The 21,438-nt window shown below is 46.5% G+C and overlaps 2 protein-coding genes across 3 annotated transcripts in view; one reads left to right on the top strand and one right to left on the bottom strand.

Moving 5' to 3' along the window:
• Positions 1-21,438, bottom strand: part of LOC143836138 (uncharacterized) — a 45,394-nt gene continuing 23,956 nt past the window's right edge. The window contains exons 2-7 of one of the 2 annotated variants that reach the window (XM_077335011.1): positions 6,116-6,233; positions 3,738-3,797; positions 3,475-3,492; positions 2,696-2,857; positions 1,758-1,842; positions 1,004-1,597 (exon numbers count right to left, since the gene is read on the bottom strand). In XM_077335011.1, coding sequence (XP_077191126.1) covers positions 1,593-1,597; positions 1,758-1,842; positions 2,696-2,857; positions 3,475-3,492; positions 3,738-3,797; positions 6,116-6,233 — 448 coding nt within the window. In that variant the 3' untranslated portion in view covers positions 1,004-1,592. Of the gene's footprint in view, positions 1,598-1,757; positions 1,843-2,695; positions 2,858-3,474; positions 3,493-3,737; positions 3,798-6,115; positions 6,234-21,438 lie in introns of both variants that reach the window. The other variant, XM_077335010.1, reaches the window with a different exon arrangement.
• LOC143836137 (uncharacterized) lies at positions 16,605-20,263 on the top strand. Its single transcript, XM_077335008.1, has 4 exons — positions 16,605-18,570; positions 19,038-19,121; positions 19,302-19,385; positions 19,665-20,263. Exons 1-4 carry the CDS (start codon positions 17,949-17,951, stop codon positions 20,192-20,194), a joined length of 1,320 nt encoding a protein of 439 aa, XP_077191123.1. The 5' UTR covers positions 16,605-17,948; the 3' UTR covers positions 20,195-20,263.

Below are 21,438 nucleotides of genomic sequence, written 5' to 3'. Positions count from 1 at the left end.
CACATCCTCCTCCTATCACATTATAGGCCCGAGTCTGACCTTTCATTCCTCTATCTAGGCAACTTCACCTCTGAACTAGTCATTCCTTCCACTGTTTCCACCCCCACGTCTTCTCACTTCACAAGATTTAATGACATTTTGATTTTTTAAAAAATCTTTATTTTCAACATGAATATGTGAACACAGAATTTGAATAAACTCTGCTGTCTTCAACAAAACCTTTACAACTTACCAAGAACAATACAGGAAAAGACAGTGAGATTCTCCATTGCTATGAAAGCTCCAGTGTCTCAGGTAAATATCTTAAGAAAACATGGTATTGATTGAGTGTCTGCCTTTCTGGCTTGGACTCAAGGCAGAATATACAAAGTGAGCAAATACAGTTGATGAATAGGACATTCAATATACAATGAAAGAGGATTAGGGTTGTACAACCAACTAGAAGTCTAAACAAACAAACCCTAAAGCAAAGGATAACATGACACATTAAGCAAAATTCCATTGTAGGATCCATAATGATTTATACTGACACACTGGTCACTTGATTCAATCCAAAGGTATTAACAGTGGAATAACAATGGAGTCTAAATTTAGTTTAAATGGTCAGGATGTGGAAATCACCAAATAAGCATTGATGTCTGTCAATCACATTTTAAATTTTCTCTTCTTCCATGGGGCTCAATACTGTGGCCTGTAAGTTTCTCTCCACAAAGAATTAGGGAAATTAGGTTAAGAGATGGGTCCCGAGTCACTCAGTAAGTTTCAGTGTTTAACAGAGATTTAAACCTGGATCTCCCTAGTACAACATTCTAACTATCTGACAATACTGAATCATGCCAAAAGAGATGGCCTCAATGAAACTCTTCTTCTGCCTAATTTAAGGCTCTTGTCGAGATGTCTTCATACATCCTTGAAGAACAGCTTTGTGCCTTCACCTTCCCCCAGTTCCCCAGTCAAGCATGCCCTTTCAGCTGCTTCGCTGTCCAGCTTGCAAATCAGAACTGGAATGCCTCCATAACTCTGGGAAACTATATTTACTGCAGCTTGTAACTTCAAGGACACACCTCCAGTGGTATCATGTGGGAGCACAGATGTGACCACTGGTGGGTCCATATTTCCATCAGGGCCAATAGTAATGGAATTCACAAGTCTAGCACCTGTTCCAGAATAAACACATGATTCAAAATTACCACATTAGAACACAACATAGACAGGCTCACAATGAAGAAAAAGAACACTGCATTTTGAAATAACAACATTAATCTTTATAACCTGAACATCTCCCTGTGACACCTAGCAAAAATGATGACTCAAAATGGTTAAGACAAAGGCCCAGGGATCAGGAGACCCAAATTTTCTTATATGTTCTTTTGTGATTTTGAACATCCAGGGTGGGGAGGATTGTGTTGGCAGCTGAGTTCCATCTGAGCCAGGCTTTTCTTCCTCCCCTTGCAGATACTATAGAACTTGGGCAAGGTCAGAAGCACAAGCCCTTGGTAGCAAGACCTTCATCTCTTACCCTGTGGCTTACAGACTGTTCTTTCAGAATAAGCCACTGTATCCTAGAATGGCCCAAGATGGATTTCTTTGGGTCAACCTGTTGTACAGAAGAAGAAGATTTGGTTCTTATCATACTTTCCTTTTAAAATATCACACAAACCTGGTCTCTTTCCATCTTTTAATGTTGCTGTTCAAAAGAAACAACAGGTAAATAGACTGAAACACAGTTCTGAAACATACAACTCAATATTGTGTACCTGGTTTGTCCGGTGGACAGCTGTATATTCCACTCACATCTGTGAGAAATACAACTCGCCTGGGAGAGAATTTCTGAGCAAGAATCTGTAAAAGGAAACATTTAATATGGAAGTACATGAATTTGCTTCACAGGGAGTTAGTCCATTTGTCTATTTAATGTAGTACCACCTAGTGTAACAACATCTAATCAGACTGGTAGCAGCTCTCCAAGGCCTCAAAGAATAGGGCTGGAAAAGACCACTGCCTGATATTCTTCAAATGGAATTTCCAGGGATGTAATGTATGGGTTCCTATCACTTAGGCATGCCCCACATTCTAATTGGGCAACATTCTTATAATTTATCATGTGCCTTACCCTACTATCTGGAAATTCATTGAAATTATTGTAAAGATTACCATTTCTCTATTCTAAAGAGAAGACTCACAGAAAAGAGTCTTAATTGCAGCTCAGGGATGTTTTCTTCAAGCTATTTGCATATATATTGAAATTAAATAAATGGGTTGAAATTAAATCAACAGTATTCATCCAAACACTATAAATAAAGTCCTGACAGAACAATTTATCAGTGGAACAGGCTTCTTAAGAATGTGGAAAGCTCTCCTTTGGAGGTTTGTAAGCAGAGATGGCCATCTGACAATAATGCTGATTCAATGCATTTGGCAGATCATGAAATGAAGTGTAGGAAGGAATGAGCTAGTGCTTGGCTCTCCTGGCCCCTTCTTATATGCCCAGATTAGCCCAGGGATTTGGGGGGCTTTTTGCTTTTCTCTGGGCTTAAAGCAGGGGCCCCTGGGGGAGTGGAGGGGGGAAGTAGCTGTGAATTTCTGGCCCTGTGCAAACAATGGGTTATACTTGATGACCCTTGGGATAACTTCCAGTTCTTTATTTCATTACAGTTATGTGCAGAAATGTACCCTCCTTTTCCCCATCTCTTACCTCTATGATGGTATCGCCAGATAAAATGCAGCAGTGCTGTTCCAAGTCCAGTGCACAATCACCATGTAACACTGGGACATAACCTGAGTCCAAAACATCTTTCACTGTATCAATACCAGCCTGACTGACATTTTTCAACGTTGTCTTCCAGGTTCCAAAAGGCTTTTAAAAAGGCAACAAAGACAAACAATATTTATCCAATCCATACGCTGGGTCCCAGCCTGCCCTATTTTGCTGCTGTGTTCCTTGGGTCCAAGGAGCCTTCCCCCAAAGCAAGAGGCTTCTCCTCTGGCATATTCCTGGTACTGGAGGAATGTGTAGGTGGAACAGACTGTTGAGCTATAGCCCTATATATTTATAATCTCCCAGTAGTTCTTGAACTATCAACTAGAGTGCACCAATCAAATCCAGTTGCAAACTTGGAACCAAAACTCAGATTTTTGTGTGGCCCTATCACACCTAGCTATCAGACATCACACTCCTGTCTCAGATTTATTGCTTGTTTACAATTAAGCAACACATCTGAATTGCTGGAGCATGATGCATTCCTATGTAATGAATGAAGTGATCTTGCAAAACGAAACTGAAGGAGAGATTAATTGATGAGGGATATGGGTGGATACATTGTTTGATTCCCTGATGGTGCTAGACATTTAAGTCTGCAATTTTGTTGCTTTTAAAAGAAAACAGAGTGGTAACATTTATTTATTAAGCTGAATCCTCATCTTAAAAAGGTAACTGCATATTTAGACAATGTACGAGTATTCAACTATATTTACCTTTAATTGAATGACCACCTGAAATAAAGAAGACATATCCACTAAAAATCCCTTAATTATTTGACATCATATTGTGAAGGCAGAAGACTAAGGTAATTTAGGGCAGATCCAAGGCCTATGTATGCCCCAGCACTTCTCTTTATGGCTTGATTCCATGCCCCAACACTTAACTCCCCAATTCCTCTCTTCCACCCATGGTTATTTCTTCCCCAGAAGGATATCGTATCATAAAAGAAAAGGAGGCAGGGATCAGGTGCCCTTACCGAAATGCTCACTGCTGGAACTCCACTCCTTACCAACTGATCTGTCACCAGATGGGTCAGCTGTGGGGAAGGAAAAAATGTCACTGAAACCCTAAAAGCTTTCACAGTTTCTTGAGCTCAATTTTAAATATCAGTTTAGTAATAGTTCTCCAATTTAAGGATCCATAAGAGGGGTGGGGGACAGAAAAGCAACCAAACTGGCCATGTGTATTTATTGTATCTGTTTCAAAGCTTTCATATGACACACCTGGAGGCACCAGATAACCTTAATTTGTCTGCAGTGTTCCTGTTAAGCTGTTGCCGAAGAGACCCAGGCACACCAGTATTTTGGCAATGAGTCTACGGAAACATTGTGGGCAATTATCAGAAAAACATGCTTATCCACTAGCCTTTGTAGGAAAGCACAGAGACCTCACGATGGCCTAGTGATCTCTGATTTCCTGCACAGATCCTAAGCCAATCTGGAGCAGGGATGGATGAGGTTACAACCCTGCTCTTTAATGCCGGCTTGAATCTAACGTAACCATTTATGATGTAAGAGGAGCCTTGCCAGGTACAAGCACTGGATTCCCCTGGAGGCACCGCTTGGGTTGTCTGAGGCTGGACAGTGAGCTATCGCAGCCGGGTGCGGACACCTTGGACTCTAGTCAAGAGAGCATCACTGCAGTGATATGATGCAATGGATTCTAATGAAGCTGTCAGTGCCACCTTTGACATCCCTTCCTAGTTTGTTTTGAGAACCAAAATATCACCTCGCAGCTTTTCACAGGATCAGGATTTCAGAACTGTCCCAAAATAGACTATCCCTAGGGACAACATTTATTTATTGAATTCATTTGTACGCTGCTTTTCTCCCCAATGGGGACCCGAAGTGGCTTGTATTATGCCCCTCTCCTCAAATTTATCCTCACAAAGCCCTGTGAGGTAAGTTAGGTTGAGAGAGTGTGGCTAGCCTAAAGTCATCCATCAGGCTTTCATGTCACAAATGGGGAGTTGAATAGGTTTCCCAGATAGTAGTCCAACACTCTTAACTACTACTTGAACAGTTCTGCAGGGCCTGCAAAAGGGAGCTCCTCCACCAGGCATTTGGTTGAAATTGACCTGTGCCATCACTTCCCAAGGGCCCTGCTCCTGAGCCCCCTCCTAGGGCACCCACCATAATTCCACTCAACCCACTGGGCTATCTGTATTGGTTAATTTAATGTTTTCTACATTTTTCTACTGTTCCATGTTGCTTGTTGTTTCACTTCATTCATTATTGTTAATCTAAGATATCTGTATTTTTTCTGTTCTATGTGAACCGCCCTGAGCCTTTGGGGAGGGTGATATATAAATATAACAAACAAATAAATAAATAAATACATCACACTGGGTCTCAGCTTCCAATCTCTTTTATTCTCCGGACAAAGTTCTTGGCATGTATAACTCAACTGACCTTTGTATCTTTTTCTGAAGGCAACCAAATAATAAGTCCAGACAGGCATTTACCAAGAGACTGTAGGTTGTCAAAGAAATGCATTTTGTAAACTACAACACGCCTGTGCAGAAACCCACTGTCTGGCCTAGAGCCTGGATTATACACTGCCATGTTCCTTTCATGAGCTTCATCAAATCATGCACAGCAACTGATACAACTAGTTATCATCTAGTTTTATAAAATACAAGCAGAGACCTTATCATTCTGCCTAAAGGACTACCAATGTAGGAGAGTCAACTGATACTGAAAGTCTGGACAGTGAGATGAACACATGTCCAGGTGGTTAGAGATAATCAATAATTTCCCACACATTCTGAGAGCACAATCATTGAGGTGATGGGCATGCATATTCATAGCAGTCACTGAACAAACATTGGTTCTGAATCCAAGGCTAGCTTGAACTCCAATTCATGATGTAATTTGTTCTTCAATTAGCCCAGCAGACTATCAGTTGATCAAATGGGCAGTGAGGTCATACAGCTTGCAATTAGCAATGCTGGAAACCTTTACCTAAGAAGGCTTCCACCAACTCCAGTGACCCTTCATTCAAGGTACAGAAACTCAAGTTGAAAGAAGGCTTCTTTGGCTAGACAGATATGCAAATGATCAGGATAGGACTTATCTATTCTGGTTTAAAGCAATTAGAAATCAGTGGGTGAACAGAATGAAGACATTTTTAGGTAACAGTCTGGAAACTCAAACACACTTGAGACAATTATTTCAAAGGTTCAAGAAATCAAATTGCCCGCCACCTGTTCCTGCCCCATCCATTTGCCAGAATTCCAATGCACCGTACCTAAAGGTCCTAGTAGGAGCCTTTCATAGCACAGGATTAAAGAGATGATCAGAGGGCATTTACAAGGCTGCTGAATGAAGTTGTTTGATAATGATTGCCAAGTACCTTGGTGACAGACAGTCTGGTCAAACACAGCCCTTGTCTCAACCTGGGGCTCACAGCTGATCCTGTTGATGACCCACAGGCAACAGCATGTTGTTTTGCTTGGAAATGTCCAAAGGAACTGGAAAGAAACAAGACAGTGGAGTTACGTAGAAGAGAAAGCTGGCTCACTCAGGCCAACGGCTATCATCGCTTCTTTAAAGCCGGCAAAGGATGGGCCAGAGAGCCTGAGAATACCTCCATGACGACTCAGAAGCTCTGAGGCAGCTCAGGCCAGCGGCATACTTTCAAGGTCTTGCATTACAAGAGAAACTTGAATTAATGAAAGGCACGCTTACACTATCTGTTTATTGCAAGCCATTTAGAATGCCCGCTCTGGCCGAAGTGCACTGTGTAGCTGGGCTGTGAGCCAATTCGCATGACCGTCACTGGCCATCCATGTGTAGCATTAGATTTTCTTTGCAATTGCATTGGATTCAGGGATATTAAATTTGCACCCCATAGCACTTATGCAGGTAGTTGGTCTTAACTAGGCAGTTGACATGCTAAGATCTGTAAGTGCTGTGTCCAGCCATTATGAGAACGGGCTCTTAAACTTTTTCTCTGAGCACTGGCTATTCTTAACATTCCTGACTCTTCCGTGGAATACAATAAACAAGCAAAAACATGAGTACAACTATGAACATAGTTAAGCGAGGATGCACCAAAAACGAGCATAGGAGGTGAAGAAAGATAGGGAGAAGATTTCTCTGTGTGATGCTTATCCATCGCCTGACTTCCTGCTGCCACGGTAGCCACTCTGGAGACAGCCAATGGAGCCCTACTACTTGAGATGCGGAAGACAGCAGACTCTCAGCTTCACGGACCCATCTCCAATATCAGATGCTGCTAGAACAACAACCCTCCCTTTGCTTGAATCATGATTTGGGCAGCTGGGTGGATGCAGTTGCTGACACTATTTCAGGTCAGTTTGTCTAATAATAGCTCTGTCATACCACTTCCAACAATTTGGTAGAAGAACAGTGGTTTTTATACCCCACTTTCCTCTACCATGAGGTCTCTCAAGACGACTTACAATCTCCTTTCCCTTCCTTTCCTCATAGCAGGCATCTTGTGAGGTAAGTGAGGCTGAGGGAGTTCTGAGAGAACTGTGACTAGCCCAAGGTAACCCCACAAGATTTATGAGGAAAAGTAGGGAATCAAACCAGTTTAGAGTCCACTGCTCTTAACCACTACACTATGCTGGCTCTCTGGAAAACAAAATAGGCCTTCATGTAAAGATGCCCTTTGAATGCCATGGAATCTCACATTAGAATCCTGTGAGAAAATTTAAATGAAAGCCCTGTAAAAAAAAGTTGCCCAAATGGAAGTAGAACAAGGACCTATGAATACTCCCTGGATTCTGGTAGAAACCACTGGAAATTTTCTCTGATTTAAGGTGGTTCCATCAGCATAGCAGGACTTGCCCACCTTCGTCCTCCCACTGCAGCTGGAAATATCCTCCCAAACAGGAGATCTTCTCCTGGAAATACATGAGGAAGGAGTTGGAGGACTGCACTGGGAGGGATGATTGTGAAAAATGCTCTCCTCTCTCCTTCCATTTGTGGAATCCTCTGGATTCAATCTGTACCTAGGCCTGGGTACATAGTTTTGTATTCCGATTTCCAAAACAATACTGTATAGCAGTGGTCCCCAACCTGCGGGCCATGGCCCGCCGCCGGGCCGCAAAGGCCTCGGCGCCGGCTGTGGCTCCTTCCCTCCCCCCCCCAAGCGAGAAGCTCGCCAGGCCGCGAGCAAATCGGCCGCCAAAGCAGCCGATTAGCGTCTTGCCGGGCAAGCTTCTCACTTCAGGAGGGGAGGGAAGAGAAGCTTGCCCAGCCGCAAGCTAATTGGCCACTTTAGCGGCCGATTAGCTTGCGGCTCGGAGGGGCCGGGAGGGGAAGCCGCGGCTGCCTGCATGGCGGCGGCGCAAACGCGCATGCGCGGACTGCCGCACCGCGCGTTTGCGCCCCTGCCGCAACGCGCATGCGTAGCCGTGGCCGCATCACGTGCATGTGCGGCTGCGCTGCGCATGCGCACATGCGTGATGCGTGGCCGAAATCACGCGCGCGGCACTTCACGCGTATGCACATGCACGAAAGTGCTGCGCATGCGCGATTTCATCTGTGCATCGCGCATGTGCGCATGCACAGCACAGCCCTGATTCCCTCTCCCCCCCCCTCCCGCAGTAGGAAGCTTCCCGGGCCGCAAGCTTGCGGCCCGGGGAAGTTCTTTACTGCGGGGGGGCGGGGAGAAGGAACCGCGGCCTGGCGCCCTGGCCATCACGGCCCGGCACCGGGCCGCGGACCGCAGGTTGGGGACCACTGCATTAGTCCATCTATGTTTCACAGCATGCTGACATAAAGGTAAAGTGCAAGCACCCTGTGCAAGCACCAAGTAAACCCTGTGCAAGCACCAAGTTATGTCTGACCCTTGGGGTGATGCCCTCTAGCGTTTTCATGGCAGACTCAATACGGGGTGGTTTGCCAGTGCCTTCCCCAGTCATTACCATTTACCCCCCAGCAAGCTGAGTACTCATTTTACCAACCTCAGAAGGATGGAAGGCTGAGTCAACCTTGAGCCGGCTGCTGGGATTGAACTCCCTCATTTGAGCCATAGCATTAATAGAAGTCCTCTTTTCTTATCACTTGGACCTACTGAACAGAACCTCCTAGGTAGAAAGAAAAATCCCTGTCTTGGGAAGACTGTTCGTAACATCTTTCTGCTACCTAGTTCCTGAGCTGTAGGAGATCAAGGCAGTTTCTAAATCTCTAATTCCAGGGGATATCCTTATTGTTGACCTCGTTGACACCTTTCTAGAAAGCCAAACATACCAAGGTCATGTACCAAGCTGAAGCAGCAGCTATGTGAGCTCAGGCACCTTTTATAAATAACTATATGAAGAGGTGGCAAAGATCAGTGAGGTCATTCATACTGTTCACCCAATTCATCCTTGAAAAGTGGCCACGTACGGAAGCTGTGGTTCCTCACATGTTGGCAATGCTACAGTCAGTCAGTCATAAACCTGACTGCTGTTTATGTTGACGTGCCCCCGGGGGTCACACATCTAATCTCAGCATGAGAGGTTCCTTGTAAAATCCATGCACATACTCAAGGCTAGCCGGGAAATAATTTTTACTAGAGCTGGCAGTGTGGAAAGGGTACTGGTGTTGATGGTAAACAAATACGGCACTGAGAAAGGGCAGTCTCCATGGGACTGCTCCCACAGGAATGCCGAGGACTGTCTGCATTTCTTTACCCAGCAGGGGTGAGGAATTGAACATTCTGCTGAAAGTTTGCTTCAGTGCCCGTCCTGTTTTGTGCTTCTGCTTCTACCATACAAAAACTCTTTGTTTGGATGCTACTGTAAAGTTACAGAGCGCTCTGGATATACAAGCTGTTTAAATTGACATGTTTTTTTAAAAATTCTGCAGTTGTGCTACTGGCAGGCTGCCTCTCTCTGGCCTCCTTACCCTGGTATCCTTAAAGCCACAGGAGTTCTGTACCGCTTGAGAGACTGACATAGTTCGGGTGCTGAGGCTCAGGAACAGAACATCTGTTTGCAAGCAGCAGACCCCAGGATCCACCCCTGGTTATCTCACAGTTTCAAAAAAGACTCAGGTAGAAGATAATGTGGGAGACTTCTGGTTGAGACATGGGAGAGCTGCTGCCAATCAAAGAATGCTATCCCTGACTGACCCTGACTGATCCAGCTTAACGTAAGAGAAAGACAACGTAATGGCACAAAGTCTGAGTAAATAATATCTCAAAATATCATTATCTATCAATATCATTATTTATGTAATTATGTATTTATGTATGTATTTATTATTTGGATTTATTACCCGCTGCTATCACACAGCATCTCGTGGTGGGTTACAATAAAATGATAAAAACCGCAATTACATATAAAACCAAAAAACCGCTCCAGTGATGAGACAATACACACACACACACACACACACACACACAAATAAGTCCTACCACGCCCACTCCCCTCCTTCCCACAGCACCTCTGGGAGCCATAACATTTGGAGGTGTTGACAATCCCAGTACAGGAAGGTGTTCAGTGTGGAAGGGACCCCCGATCTCCTGCACCCCGAGCACAACCAAAGACCTGGCAGAAGAGCTATGCCTTACAGGCCCTGCAGAACCATACAAGCTCCTGCTGGGCCCTCAGCTCTTCCAGGAGCTCATTCCACCGGGTTGAGGCCCAGGCCGAAAACTGAAACACTGATGAACAGACTGGCCATGCTGTTTCAGACTTTAAGAGCCCTTTCTCAGTTTTGCAAGCAACAAGATCTTCTGATTTTATTTGTTTATTTTATTTGTTTATTTATTTTTGAATTTGTATACCACCGCTCTCAAATTGACTCACGGCGGTTCACAGTAAAAAGATAAAAACCAGTACAACCCCAAAAAAACCCTTAAACATTAACATTAAAAGATGACATTCTAACTCCCACCCCCTGTCCAACTTGCAAGCAAAAGCTCTCTCATTGGAAGTGAGGGTCCTGAACTAACCAACACTAAGGGTTCCCCCATTGGAAACTCCAGAACCTCACCAAGGCTTCAACCATATGCCTGGTGGAAGAGCTCCATCTTACAGGCTCTGTGGACAGCTGAGAAATCCGACAGGGCCCGTAGCTCTTCCGGGAGCGCATTCCACCAGGTAGGGGCCAGGGATAAAAAAGCCCTGGCCCTAGTTGAGGCCGGGCGACAGCCAGCAAATTCATACCTGCAGAGTAGAGTGCCCCGTGGGGGTCATAAGCAGGTAAGCGGTCCCACAGATAGGGCATGTGTTGAGATCTAAGATAGTTGATGTGCTTTTACCACTGTGTAGCCTCTTTTTTTTGTGCACCAGTTCAGCATAAGCCTTCGCGTGTCCATGTGTCTAAGGTAGACTTATAGCAGAATCAGATGTTACAAAAATAACATCTTTTTCACAGTCAGAGTAGTTCAGCAGTGGAATAGGCTGCCTAAGGAGGTGGTGAGCTCCCCCTCACTGGCAGTCTTCAAGCAAAGGTTGGATACACACTTTTCTTGGATGCTTTAGGATGCTTTGCGCTGATCCTGCGTTGAGCAGGGGGTTGGACTAGATGGCCTGTATGGCCCCTTCCAACTCTATGATTCTATGATTCTATGAAAACACATGGCAGATGTATTTAAATTCTCTCCTCTGTTTCCATAGCATCTAAGCTGTGTCTTTTTTCCTGGCTTCTGCTCCTGGCCTAAAGAGGCAAGAAGCAGTATTCTACACACTGATGCTAAGATCACTGTTAAATGTTACATGCATGTTACAGTAACAACCATATAGTTGTTACAACCATATAGTCATATGGGCAGTGACACTGATCTTTCTCATGGTTAGCATCAGGGAGAGAGACTGTTGCTTATGTTGCCAACAAACCAGGATTTATTGGTTATAAGACTGAGCAACTGACATGCTTAGGATCATGCATTCTTCCACACTCCCTCATCTGCTTTCATGATGCTTGGAGATTACAGACTCCCTGGGTTCCTGAAAAAACTGCAGTTGTGAAATGACAAACTATGGTTTGTTGTCTCATCTACAGTCTAGGATTCTAAATCAAGCTCAAATAACTGGCTTCAGCAGGCCTATTTTCTCAATTTCAAAAGTGGTTCTGTGCAGTAGGCTGTTGTTTGTGAAACATAAAGCCCAAATATTTATCAAGGATGAATTTAGTTGTGACAACAAATCAAGGTGTTGGATATAATTTAATGATATGTTGATGCTCCTACTACTATTGTACAGCACTAGAGCATTAAAATCTTCAGATCAACATCTGCGCAGAGTCTCTAGCCCAACGGAGGTCTCAACCAGGGACTGTATTTCGGCCCTGTACCCATCCTGGTGGAATGTGTTCCCAGGACAGATCAGGGCCCTCTAGGACCTAAATCAGTTCCGAGTTTATAGGCAAAGCCTAAAATAGCATCCACCAAGAGAGGTTGGCCTCACTAATGGGAGGAGGAACAGAACTAGAAGATCAGTTCCATGCCAAAGGACCCCCTGTTTGGGAATTTTAGTTGTGGGGAGGCATTGGTAATAATTGTTTTAAATGTTAACTCTCTGTTGTTGTTACTGTTGCCACCCGCCCTGAGTAATATGGAAGAGTGAGACAGAAATAAAGATGCGCTAGCAGGCCACCTGGCAGGGCCCCCCCCCAACCTGGCGCCACCAGCCTCCTCCGCCCCAAGCTTCGGCACGGGGAAAGGAACAGGGTCCCTCCCCTTCCCCTGGCGTGAAGCCTTCTCCCCCGCCGCCCTCCCGGCCCAAGGGCCGGGTTCCCAGTGAGGAAGAAAGCAGAGACGTGGCGGCCCTGCTGCCTTTCCCGCGGTGAAGCCTCAGCTGGCAGGCGCTTGGCAGTGGTGGTATTAGGGGGTGTTAGGGGGTGTGCGGAGGCAATCTGCGGGGCGAGGGAGGGCCCCCCACAGCCCCTGACCCTCAGGCTCCTGTTGTGGGGGCGGCGCAGGCACCCTTTACCTCGTTCTTAGCGGGCAGTTGGCGGCCGCACGATCCTTCTGCAGGCCAGCCTGTTAGCGGCTATGCAGCCAGTCCTCAGCGTGGGCCCACTGTTAGGCGTGAAAGCGGCTGGGCACACTGGCGCAGTGCCAGCGGCTGGCGGGAATCAAGCAGGTCCATGGCTCGGTGTGCATGCGGGGGGAGTGAGGGGCCACAGGCTCCGTGTCGGGCTGCCCTTGGATGGTGGCCACCGCTCCTCAGTGCAGGCTCCTCCTCCCTGGGCGAGGTCCTGGCGGTTCAGGACCTTGGAGCTGGCGGAGCTGGCAGTGCCGGCGTGGAGGCAGGCAGGCCTCATGGCAGGTCCATCCTGGGGGCCAGCAGCAGGCTCGCAGAGGCCTGGCCAGTGCGGTTTGTCGGGCAGCATGCTGTTGATGGCCGGGTGGAGGCCCCACAGGGGTGGTGATTGGGGGTGGCAGGTCGGGAGGTGCCATGTGCCTCCTGATGGGCTGGAGCTCCAGCCAGTCAGGCGATTGGCCCCTCGCCTGATTGGCTGGCTGGAATCATTCACATAAGGAAGTTCTGGATGGGTACAAAGCATTCATTTCATGAATACCAAGAAACTTTGCCCCAACTACCTCTAGCTCCTTTGCACTAAGGAGTGTTGTCCAAGATCTTTATGGAACTGCTGGGTACAGAATAGGGCCCCACAGGGCATAAAGATGTCATCACTTAGCCTCCTGGCGCAAGTCATGCACTGTGTGTTCTCACTGTGCACTTTTCCCTCCCAGGCCTAATCAGCAGAGGCCCACAAACTGGGCATATTCTCCTCAAACCACACACACACAAATTCCACTAGATGAAAAGAGAGACGTTCAAAGCTACAGAATGCAAAATGAGATGTGCCTCAAATAATATGCTGAATGAACCTAAAAAGCACATGACTAGTCTAAGGTAATGAAAGATTATTCATTCAGTGTCCTGAAGATAAACATGTCACAGACGGCCCCTTGGAGGATATCTGATCTGCCAATAAAAGAGATTGACAGGAGCCTGCTGGCCTTCACTTATGTCCAAGGCAGAAAATCGTTCCCTGCCACTAGCTTTGCTTTAAGGACTTGGAGTTGCCCCAGTTGAAACTGGACAACAAAAAGCATTGTCTCCCTCTTTCTCAGGAGTTGATTTATGCCTCCTAACCTATTAGTCAACTGATCTGTCTAGGAATTCACCACAGAGGACCTGTGTCTAATTTACTGAAGCCACCTGTGGCACTTCCCATCGAGATCCACAAATAACTTTTAGTACCTGGCCTCTCGTAATTTCTACTCTTTGACCGTTTAGGCACTGGAGGATTCATGCCGGGCTGCAGGCTGGAGTTTTAGTCATGGCAGGTTGCCACACCTCTTCCTGCACCCACACAGGGTAGCATTTGGCCCGGTGTGCCTCATCTGCCCCCAATTTGTTCTCCTGCACAGGAGCTGGGGCAGTGAAGTTCCCAGTGCGCAAACAGTCTATATGACATTTATATCACTTTTAGATCCCCTCATGTGCTTGTCAGCCCCAATGACATCTGTGACATTAGGGATTGATCTTGCTGTCCATATGAGCCTGAATCAGCTGTCAAGGTTTCAAATTAATCTGACAATCCATGACATTCAGCCTTTTTATAACATTAGAAAAAGGCTAAGATAAAGACAGGCAAAAGGTTAAATTACAACATAGCAAATTTAGAGTCCAGTAGCTCCTAACTGTTTTTTTCCTGACAAACATCAAAATAATCAAATCAGTTTCTTTCTCTCTCTCTACACTAAAAGCATTTATGAGTCCTTTCCCTTCCAGTTACATATCCTGATGGGGCTGAATTAAAATAAATTTCCTGGCAATGGCCCTACTGAATAATAATTTATCAGCACTGCCAGAGACATGTGGATTGGAAGTATGAGACTACTGCTGAAAAGTTTGAAGCACATTTGAGTCCATTCCTTTAGGTCAAGTTCACTGCCAGACAAGTACTCCAAAATGCATTACGATACAGACAGGGATGCTGAACCCCCTGCCAGGTAGCCTCATAAACAAGGAGATGGTTTTTCACCAGACTGCTCATCAGCCCACTTGTAGCTGTTAGACAGGTTGTTCCAACTCATCCTTCTGACCTGGAGAAGGCAATGCATTTGGCTTTTTGTGCAGTTGTGTTCTCACGTAGCTGTATAAAACTTGATTTCTTACCTTGCTGTGCTGCTGTTTAAACAAACAGATATGCTAGTCATAAATAAACACTGCATTTTGTTTAAAATCCTGCTATGAATTGTTTGCTTAAGGAGCCCTTAGCAATGTCCAAGGCTACCCCTCTGCTTGGATCAGCAGCATTTTCAAAAACCTGACACAAACCTGTTCAGCAGGCATTTCAGTTGTTCACTGCTAAACTCAGGAGATGATAATTTGATATCTTTGGCTTCAAAGTTTAAAACACCCTCAGTGATGGATATACTTCAGCAGCAAATGAGAATTTAGGGAGGGAACGACACATTCTACATATCCATCCCTTGTATTTAAGACAGCCAAGATAACCTGTGCCACTTTTTAAAAAATCTCATTTTGCCAGATCACTTATATGCAACAGGAGGCACCACTCATTTCACCCTAGCAAAAGGCAACTTAGAAGCGAGAACTAATTTGGACAATCTGTAGTGCTAAAGGGAGGTTTTAAATGTGATCCCGCAGATCTGATGCATACATTCAGAAATCTGACAAGGAAACAAAACCTGCAAATTCCAAACCCACAAGCACAACATGGCAGGATTTTGTTCCCATCTCCTGATAGCACAACTTACAGAGTAATTATTTGTTCAGAAAAGAATTCTGCAAGCACTGTAATTAAGCCAGAAGAGACGTAAACTGCACAGGCTAGACCAAATTAAAAACAAAAAATCTGTACTCCGTCCATAGTTGCCCATGCACCCCAACACATGCATTCATGCAGTGTTTCTTTGCATGCAGGTCTCCCCATGGAATTCAGCAATGTTGCTGCTCCATGTGTGCACATAGAGTTCCCATATGTTTAAATGAGCAGAGAAGTCCTGGCAAAGTGGGAAACATGCCCTGCACAGTCAAACTCACAGGGAATCACTAGAATGGAGGCGCTAGAGTATCAGGTACAAGTTTTGTTACTTAAGTGTTAAAATTTCTGTTGGAATCAATAAAAACAGTATAGAACTGAATGACTGTAACATTCAATGGCTGATTGGCAGTCACAGCAGAGCTTAGTAATTATCATACAAGGTCCCCATTAATTGCCATGATGGTCCTCTTTCATCCCAATGGCTTCAGCCAATCCAACATTGCATCAGGTTTGGTCCTTTCCCTTAGGAAACCTCTACAGAGAAGCCTTCAGACTGCTGTGGACAACCTGTACCTTCCCTGTCCAAATAGTATACTCATGACTATGCCAATAAAGGTTTTCTGAATCTGAATCTAGTACACTCATGTTGCCCATTATTTCTTAACTAATTTGAAGAGGAGCAGGACAATCAACTGCCAAAACAATGTGGCTATTCAAAAACAGCTGTTTCTAAAACTTCCCAAGAACCACACAGACTCTGTCATCTGGAGACTTAGCTGAGGCATTGATTTATGCCCCTATGACAGAGCAACCCTACCCTGACAATGTGGGGCGAAGTTAAACCACTGGCAGTTTGTCAACCTCATTCCCTAAGGGAGGATTCCATTTTCACTGTGGTTTTATCATCTCCCCTAAATCATGGGAAGGAAAAAGGCAGTTCAGGCCACAGATCAGCAAGGGGAAAAGCTGTTTTCCTCCTCAGAAAATTGCCATCACTTCTGATAATGCTAGCAATGTGTAACAAAGATGTGTCTCACATATGCCTTACATACCCTCCATCTATTTCACTGAGGCACGGAGTGTTTCTCCTTTGGGCAGGGAGACACCCATTCTGAGGGGCATTTCCCACGGCTTAAAAATAGCACAATGGTTGCTGATTGAAAACGCTACTAATTTGCCATAACGCACGACGTCGTTAACGATCTGCAACAATCCTGAAACCGACCCGCAAAAAGCGCTTCGTTGTAGCGCTTTTAGGGGAATCCAGAAAACTGGATTCACCCTCCGGATAGCGATACACTCCTGCAACCAATCTGCAACAGTAGCGCTAAAGACCTGTGCGTTACCATTGTTGCGGGTTCTTCAAAGTCCCTCCTCCCGAGCCTGTCCTCGAAACTTCCGGCGAACTGTTCGCCATTTTTTTTTTCTCCGAGCGAGCGGGGATCTACGAGGCAACGGGACAGCGACTGGCTTTCAAGCACGATCACTTTAGGAAATTCTGCCCGGACACCACAAGAGTTTTTCACAAGCACAGTGGCACACACCGTCACGTTCCCTAAATTTGGCCAAAGCTTAAAACCCCGTCTACCATCGGCCAGTCCTAGCGGAGTCAACGTACAGGGAGCATTTAAAAAAATTCTCCTCTGAGCGTGCCAACGAACATTCGCCGCTCGCAGTCTCCTGCTTAGCTTAGAGGGGTTCAATAGACATGATTCGTGGTGATATCATGAGGGGCGGCTTATGTGTAGTGGGTCTTTGTGTGGTTCCCGGTGCGTGCTTGTGCTTGGGTTCGGACAACCCCTTCCATTGGCGGCTAGACCTCCGGCAAGCGGAGTTGCCGTCCCCCGTTCATTTTAAAAAATTTTCCTCTGAGCGTGCCAACGAACGGTCGCCGCTCGCAGTCTCCTGCTTAGCTTAGAGGGGTTCAATAGACATGATTCGTGGTGATATCATGAGGGGCGGCTTATGTGTAGTGGGTCTTTGTGTGGTTCCCGGTGCGTGCTTGTGCTTGGGTGCGGACAACCCCTTCCATTGGCAGCTATACCTCCGGCAAGCGGAGTCGCCGTCCCCCGTTCATTTTAAAAAACATTCCTCTGAGCGTGCCAACGAACGTACGCCAGTAACATGTCATGTTTGGTTGATTTATGCTGTGGCTGGTGAATATTATTGGGGAACTGCCGAGTACTGCCGCACTTGCTCTCGGTTGAACACCGGCATGCGTTTGTGTAATGGCGGACATTTTCCTAAAATGGCTCCCGCTGCATGTTCAAACTGCTCTTCTCTCGTGTAAACGAATCAGCGCATGCGTTAAGTCAAACAACAAGGGCGCCAATCTGGCCATTAGGAGCAGATCCTGTTCCCGCGCGAGGAGTTTTGAACGTGACATGTGACCTAATGTGGCCAATGCGCGTGTCCCCTACTGCCCTCTACCAATCAGGAGCCGGCTAGTCCCTTTGTCTTTGTGTGCGGGAAGGTATATGATCCGTTGCACCCTGCACCTTCCACCACCATTTTGCTCAGCTACCAGCGAAAGCAACATGGAATCGTCTTCTCAAGCCTCGTCCGTCCCTGCAACCGGCCGTGGCCCAACTTGGAGGGACGCGGAGATCAGGGACCTGATCGGGATTTTCTCGGAGGAGAAAATCCAGGACGCGTTCCAGTCCTCCCACAGGAATAGGGAGGTATTCGAACAAGTGGCCATTAAGATGCGCGCCCTGGGCCACAACAGGACCGGCCTTGAATGCCGGTCGAAGACCAAGACAATGAGGGCAGAGTATATGCGTGCCGTGAACCATAATAAGGGTTCCGGCAACGAGAAGGTTACCTGCCCCTACTTCGAGGAGCAGCGCCAGCTGTACGGAGACGGGGAAGGATCCGGCAGGCCGAAGCGCGTCGGCCGGAGCCTTAAGGTGGTTCGGAAGCCGGCTGCCCCGGTCGAGGAACCACCCGCTGAGGAGGATCCCGGCGAGGGCACCTCGTCCAGCTTTCGCCCTCCACCCCCCGTCCAGCAACGAGCCGCGGAATCGGTAACGCTGGACCTCATCGCCATCGTTCCTGGGGAGCCAGAGGAGGCTCCTGAGCAAACGCCCCTTGCCTCCGGTAAGTGATTTTATTTTTATTTTATATTTCCTTTTGAGCAAATGTGTGTTCTGACGTTTGGCCATCGTTTTCTCGTCAGTTCGTTGCAACGCATAAGATGGTAGGCTGTGGAGTGCTTGCTGTGTTTACTATTTGAAACGGTTTTCATTTTATAATTTAATTTTAATTTTTAAAAGATTTTAAAAGATGGTAGGCTGTGGAGTGCTTGCTGTGTTTACTATTTGAAACGGTTTTAATTTTATAATTTAATTTTAATTTTTAAAAGATTTTAAAAGATGGTAGGCTGTGGAGTGCTTGATGTGGTTAGTATTTGAAACGGTCATGTTTAACCAACAGCCCCAAAATATTTGCTGCATGCCTCGCCCATAGGCCTTCTGCAGTACTTTGGCTCACTACTTTGGGAGCTTGCTTTGTGGTTCATGGTGTATGCTTGCTCATTTTTCAATATTTTCTGCTCTTGTCCACAGAGACACAGTTGCCAGGGACGGGGCCCCTCGAGTCTCCAGCAGCACCTGACGTGGATAGTGATTCGGGGGCATCAACTAACATTGGTAAGTATTAGTTAAAATAGGGGGGGGGGGCTGTTTTGACTGCTTTGTGCTTTTCTGTTTGTGCAGGGCAGCAGCACTGCTAAGAGAAAGAAGAGAGTCCCTCTGCGTTGCTGGTGTAGCCTTTGAAGCTGGCTTTGCCACCCTTTGGTCCTAGATCTGTTTTTTTTCCTTTTTTTGCAGATTTCATACCCGGAACACAGGAGGAGGAACAGCCTGGGTTGCTTGGACCTCCTGCACGGCGCAGGCGGATACAGATTCAAGATGGTGAGCGTGCATGACCTGTTCCTTTCGAGCCATAGCTGCAGGACAATGTCGCTAGGCACTAACCATGTGCTCCCTTTTAATTGTTGAGAGTCCTGCTGTGAAAGTAGGCAAAAGTAAAAGCACACCATGGGCAAACAAACAATAGCCATGTGCTCGCCGGGGATTGTTTAAATTCTTGGCAGGAAAACACGGGGACAAAAAAGAACACCATGTCCACCATGGTGTGTTTTGACTTTATTGATGTCACTAACAGTTTTGTTTCTCATTTTTTGCCAACAGAGGTTCTTTCAGATGAGGAGGAGGAACCACCCCTGGCTCCAGGCAGCCCACCACCTAGAGGTGCGCTCCCAGCAGAGGAGAGGCTTACGAGGGAACGCGGCAGGCTGAGGCGCGTCTCCGTCTTGACAAGCGTGGGAGAGAGGCTCCTTGAGCACTGCTATGAGGAGTCACGGCGTGCCGCTGCCGCTGACCAAGCCATGCTCACACTCATTGCCCAGGAGGGGAGAAAATTGAGGGCAGTCCTTAGAGAGACAAACCAAATCCTACGCGAAGGCGTGGAGGAGGTGCGACTGATAAGGAGACTCATGGAGAGGGCTGTAGTGGTCATGGAAAGGGCCTACCCTCCACAAATCGCCCCCGCCCCCCCACCACCACCCACACCACCACCCCCACCACCACCCACACCAACACCACCACTTCCAGCACCCACCCCACCGACTCCCTCTCAGAATGCCTCCACCCAAACACGAAGGAGGACTATTCTCGGAAAGAGGAAAATAAAACCAGCAGACAAGTACTCCCCCTCCTAGTTTTGCCCACTTTTTCTATTTCATGTTATCTGTGTTTTGTTGTTTGTTGAATAAAGTTTATATTTTTGACTCTGTCTCTGTGTACCCTACTGTAGAATCTGCAAGGCCGAAAGCGGCCTCTCTAGTGATTGTCTATATTGTGGTACTGCTGTGTGGGTTGGAGGTTGGAGGGGTGTTAGTTCAAGGAGTTTTAGGAGTGTGGTGTGGGGTTAAATATGTGCGAGTTTAAGAAGTCACACTGGAGTCTTGTTATAAAATTTGCAATAACATTTTATTTTAAAAAACATTTTAACAGGGGAAAAACATTAGGGAATGAAACTTGGAGCCCCACCAGCACCACCACCCCCCACCCCCCTGGAAAACCTATTTTTTTTAACAAAACTATACATTTAACAGGGGAAAAACATTAGGGAATGAAACTTGGAGCCCCCCCCCCCAACCCCTACCCCAAAACACAAACAGGAAACAAAACTCAGGTCCCACCGCTCCCCTCCCCAGCCCCTTCCATCGCCCTCACTCTCCTGCACAGCCGTCCCACGGTCCCCCTAACTTTGCGCCGGAAGAGCTCTTCGTCCTCCTTCTTCTTAACTGTGTGGGGAGGGAGAAAAAGTACACATTAGTGCCACACATATTTTCAAATTTCTTTAGTTTACATGCATACACTTTTAAGTGGCCTTAGCCACAGTGTGAGAAGAGTTGGGCAGTGGGGAACATAACCTACGTTCTTCCGCCTCCCTCTGTTGCCTTTGCTGCTCAATCTCCCCTTTCAGCTCTGCCACTTGAGCCTCCAGGGAAGTAACTCTGGCCTCCATCGCACGCAGCCTTGCCTCCACAGTTTCAGCTATAGAAATCAAACAAAGAATTTAATAACACTTCAAATGGGAGCATCACAGCAGGCTCCCATATGGCTCCATGGGGGTACACACACATGGGTCTCCCGCACAGGCATAAAACTCTCACCTGCAGCCTGTCCCGAGGTGGAAGGTCCCTCTTCCTCCCCCTCCTCACGCTCAGGTGCTGTTGCCAGCTTGGATGGTGATTGTGTGGCTGGGCAAAGAAAAAGACAAATCATAATTAAAAGCACACAAAACAGAGATGAAACACAGCTGGTGGACACACCACAGTTAGAGTCTAAGCGCATAACCAAAGTGGTTCTACAGTACTGGCTGGCTAAGTCTGAGGGGGTTGACAGCATCTAAATACTTTCTCGAATTTCATTGGGGACAGTAGGGGAAAGAGGCAGC

The sequence above is a fragment of the Paroedura picta genome, chromosome 4 (genome assembly GCF_049243985.1).
Source record: "Paroedura picta isolate Pp20150507F chromosome 4, Ppicta_v3.0, whole genome shotgun sequence".
Lineage (NCBI taxonomy): Eukaryota > Metazoa > Chordata > Lepidosauria > Squamata > Gekkonidae > Paroedura > Paroedura picta.
The sequence above is the reverse complement of the archived record's forward strand: the minus strand, read 5'-3'. Positions and strand labels throughout refer to the sequence as shown.

Excerpts from the sequence above, each read along its gene's own strand:
- LOC143836137 (XM_077335008.1), top strand. The coding sequence starts at position 17,949 with ATGATCCGTTGCACCCTGCACCTTCCACCACCATTTTGCTCAGCTACC. Across the intron at positions 19,122-19,301 it reads GGGGGCATCAACTAACATTG|ATTTCATACCCGGAACACAG; the intron begins GTAAGTATTAGT and ends CTTTTTTTGCAG. Across the intron at positions 19,386-19,664 it reads GCGGATACAGATTCAAGATG|AGGTTCTTTCAGATGAGGAG; the intron begins GTGAGCGTGCAT and ends TTTTGCCAACAG.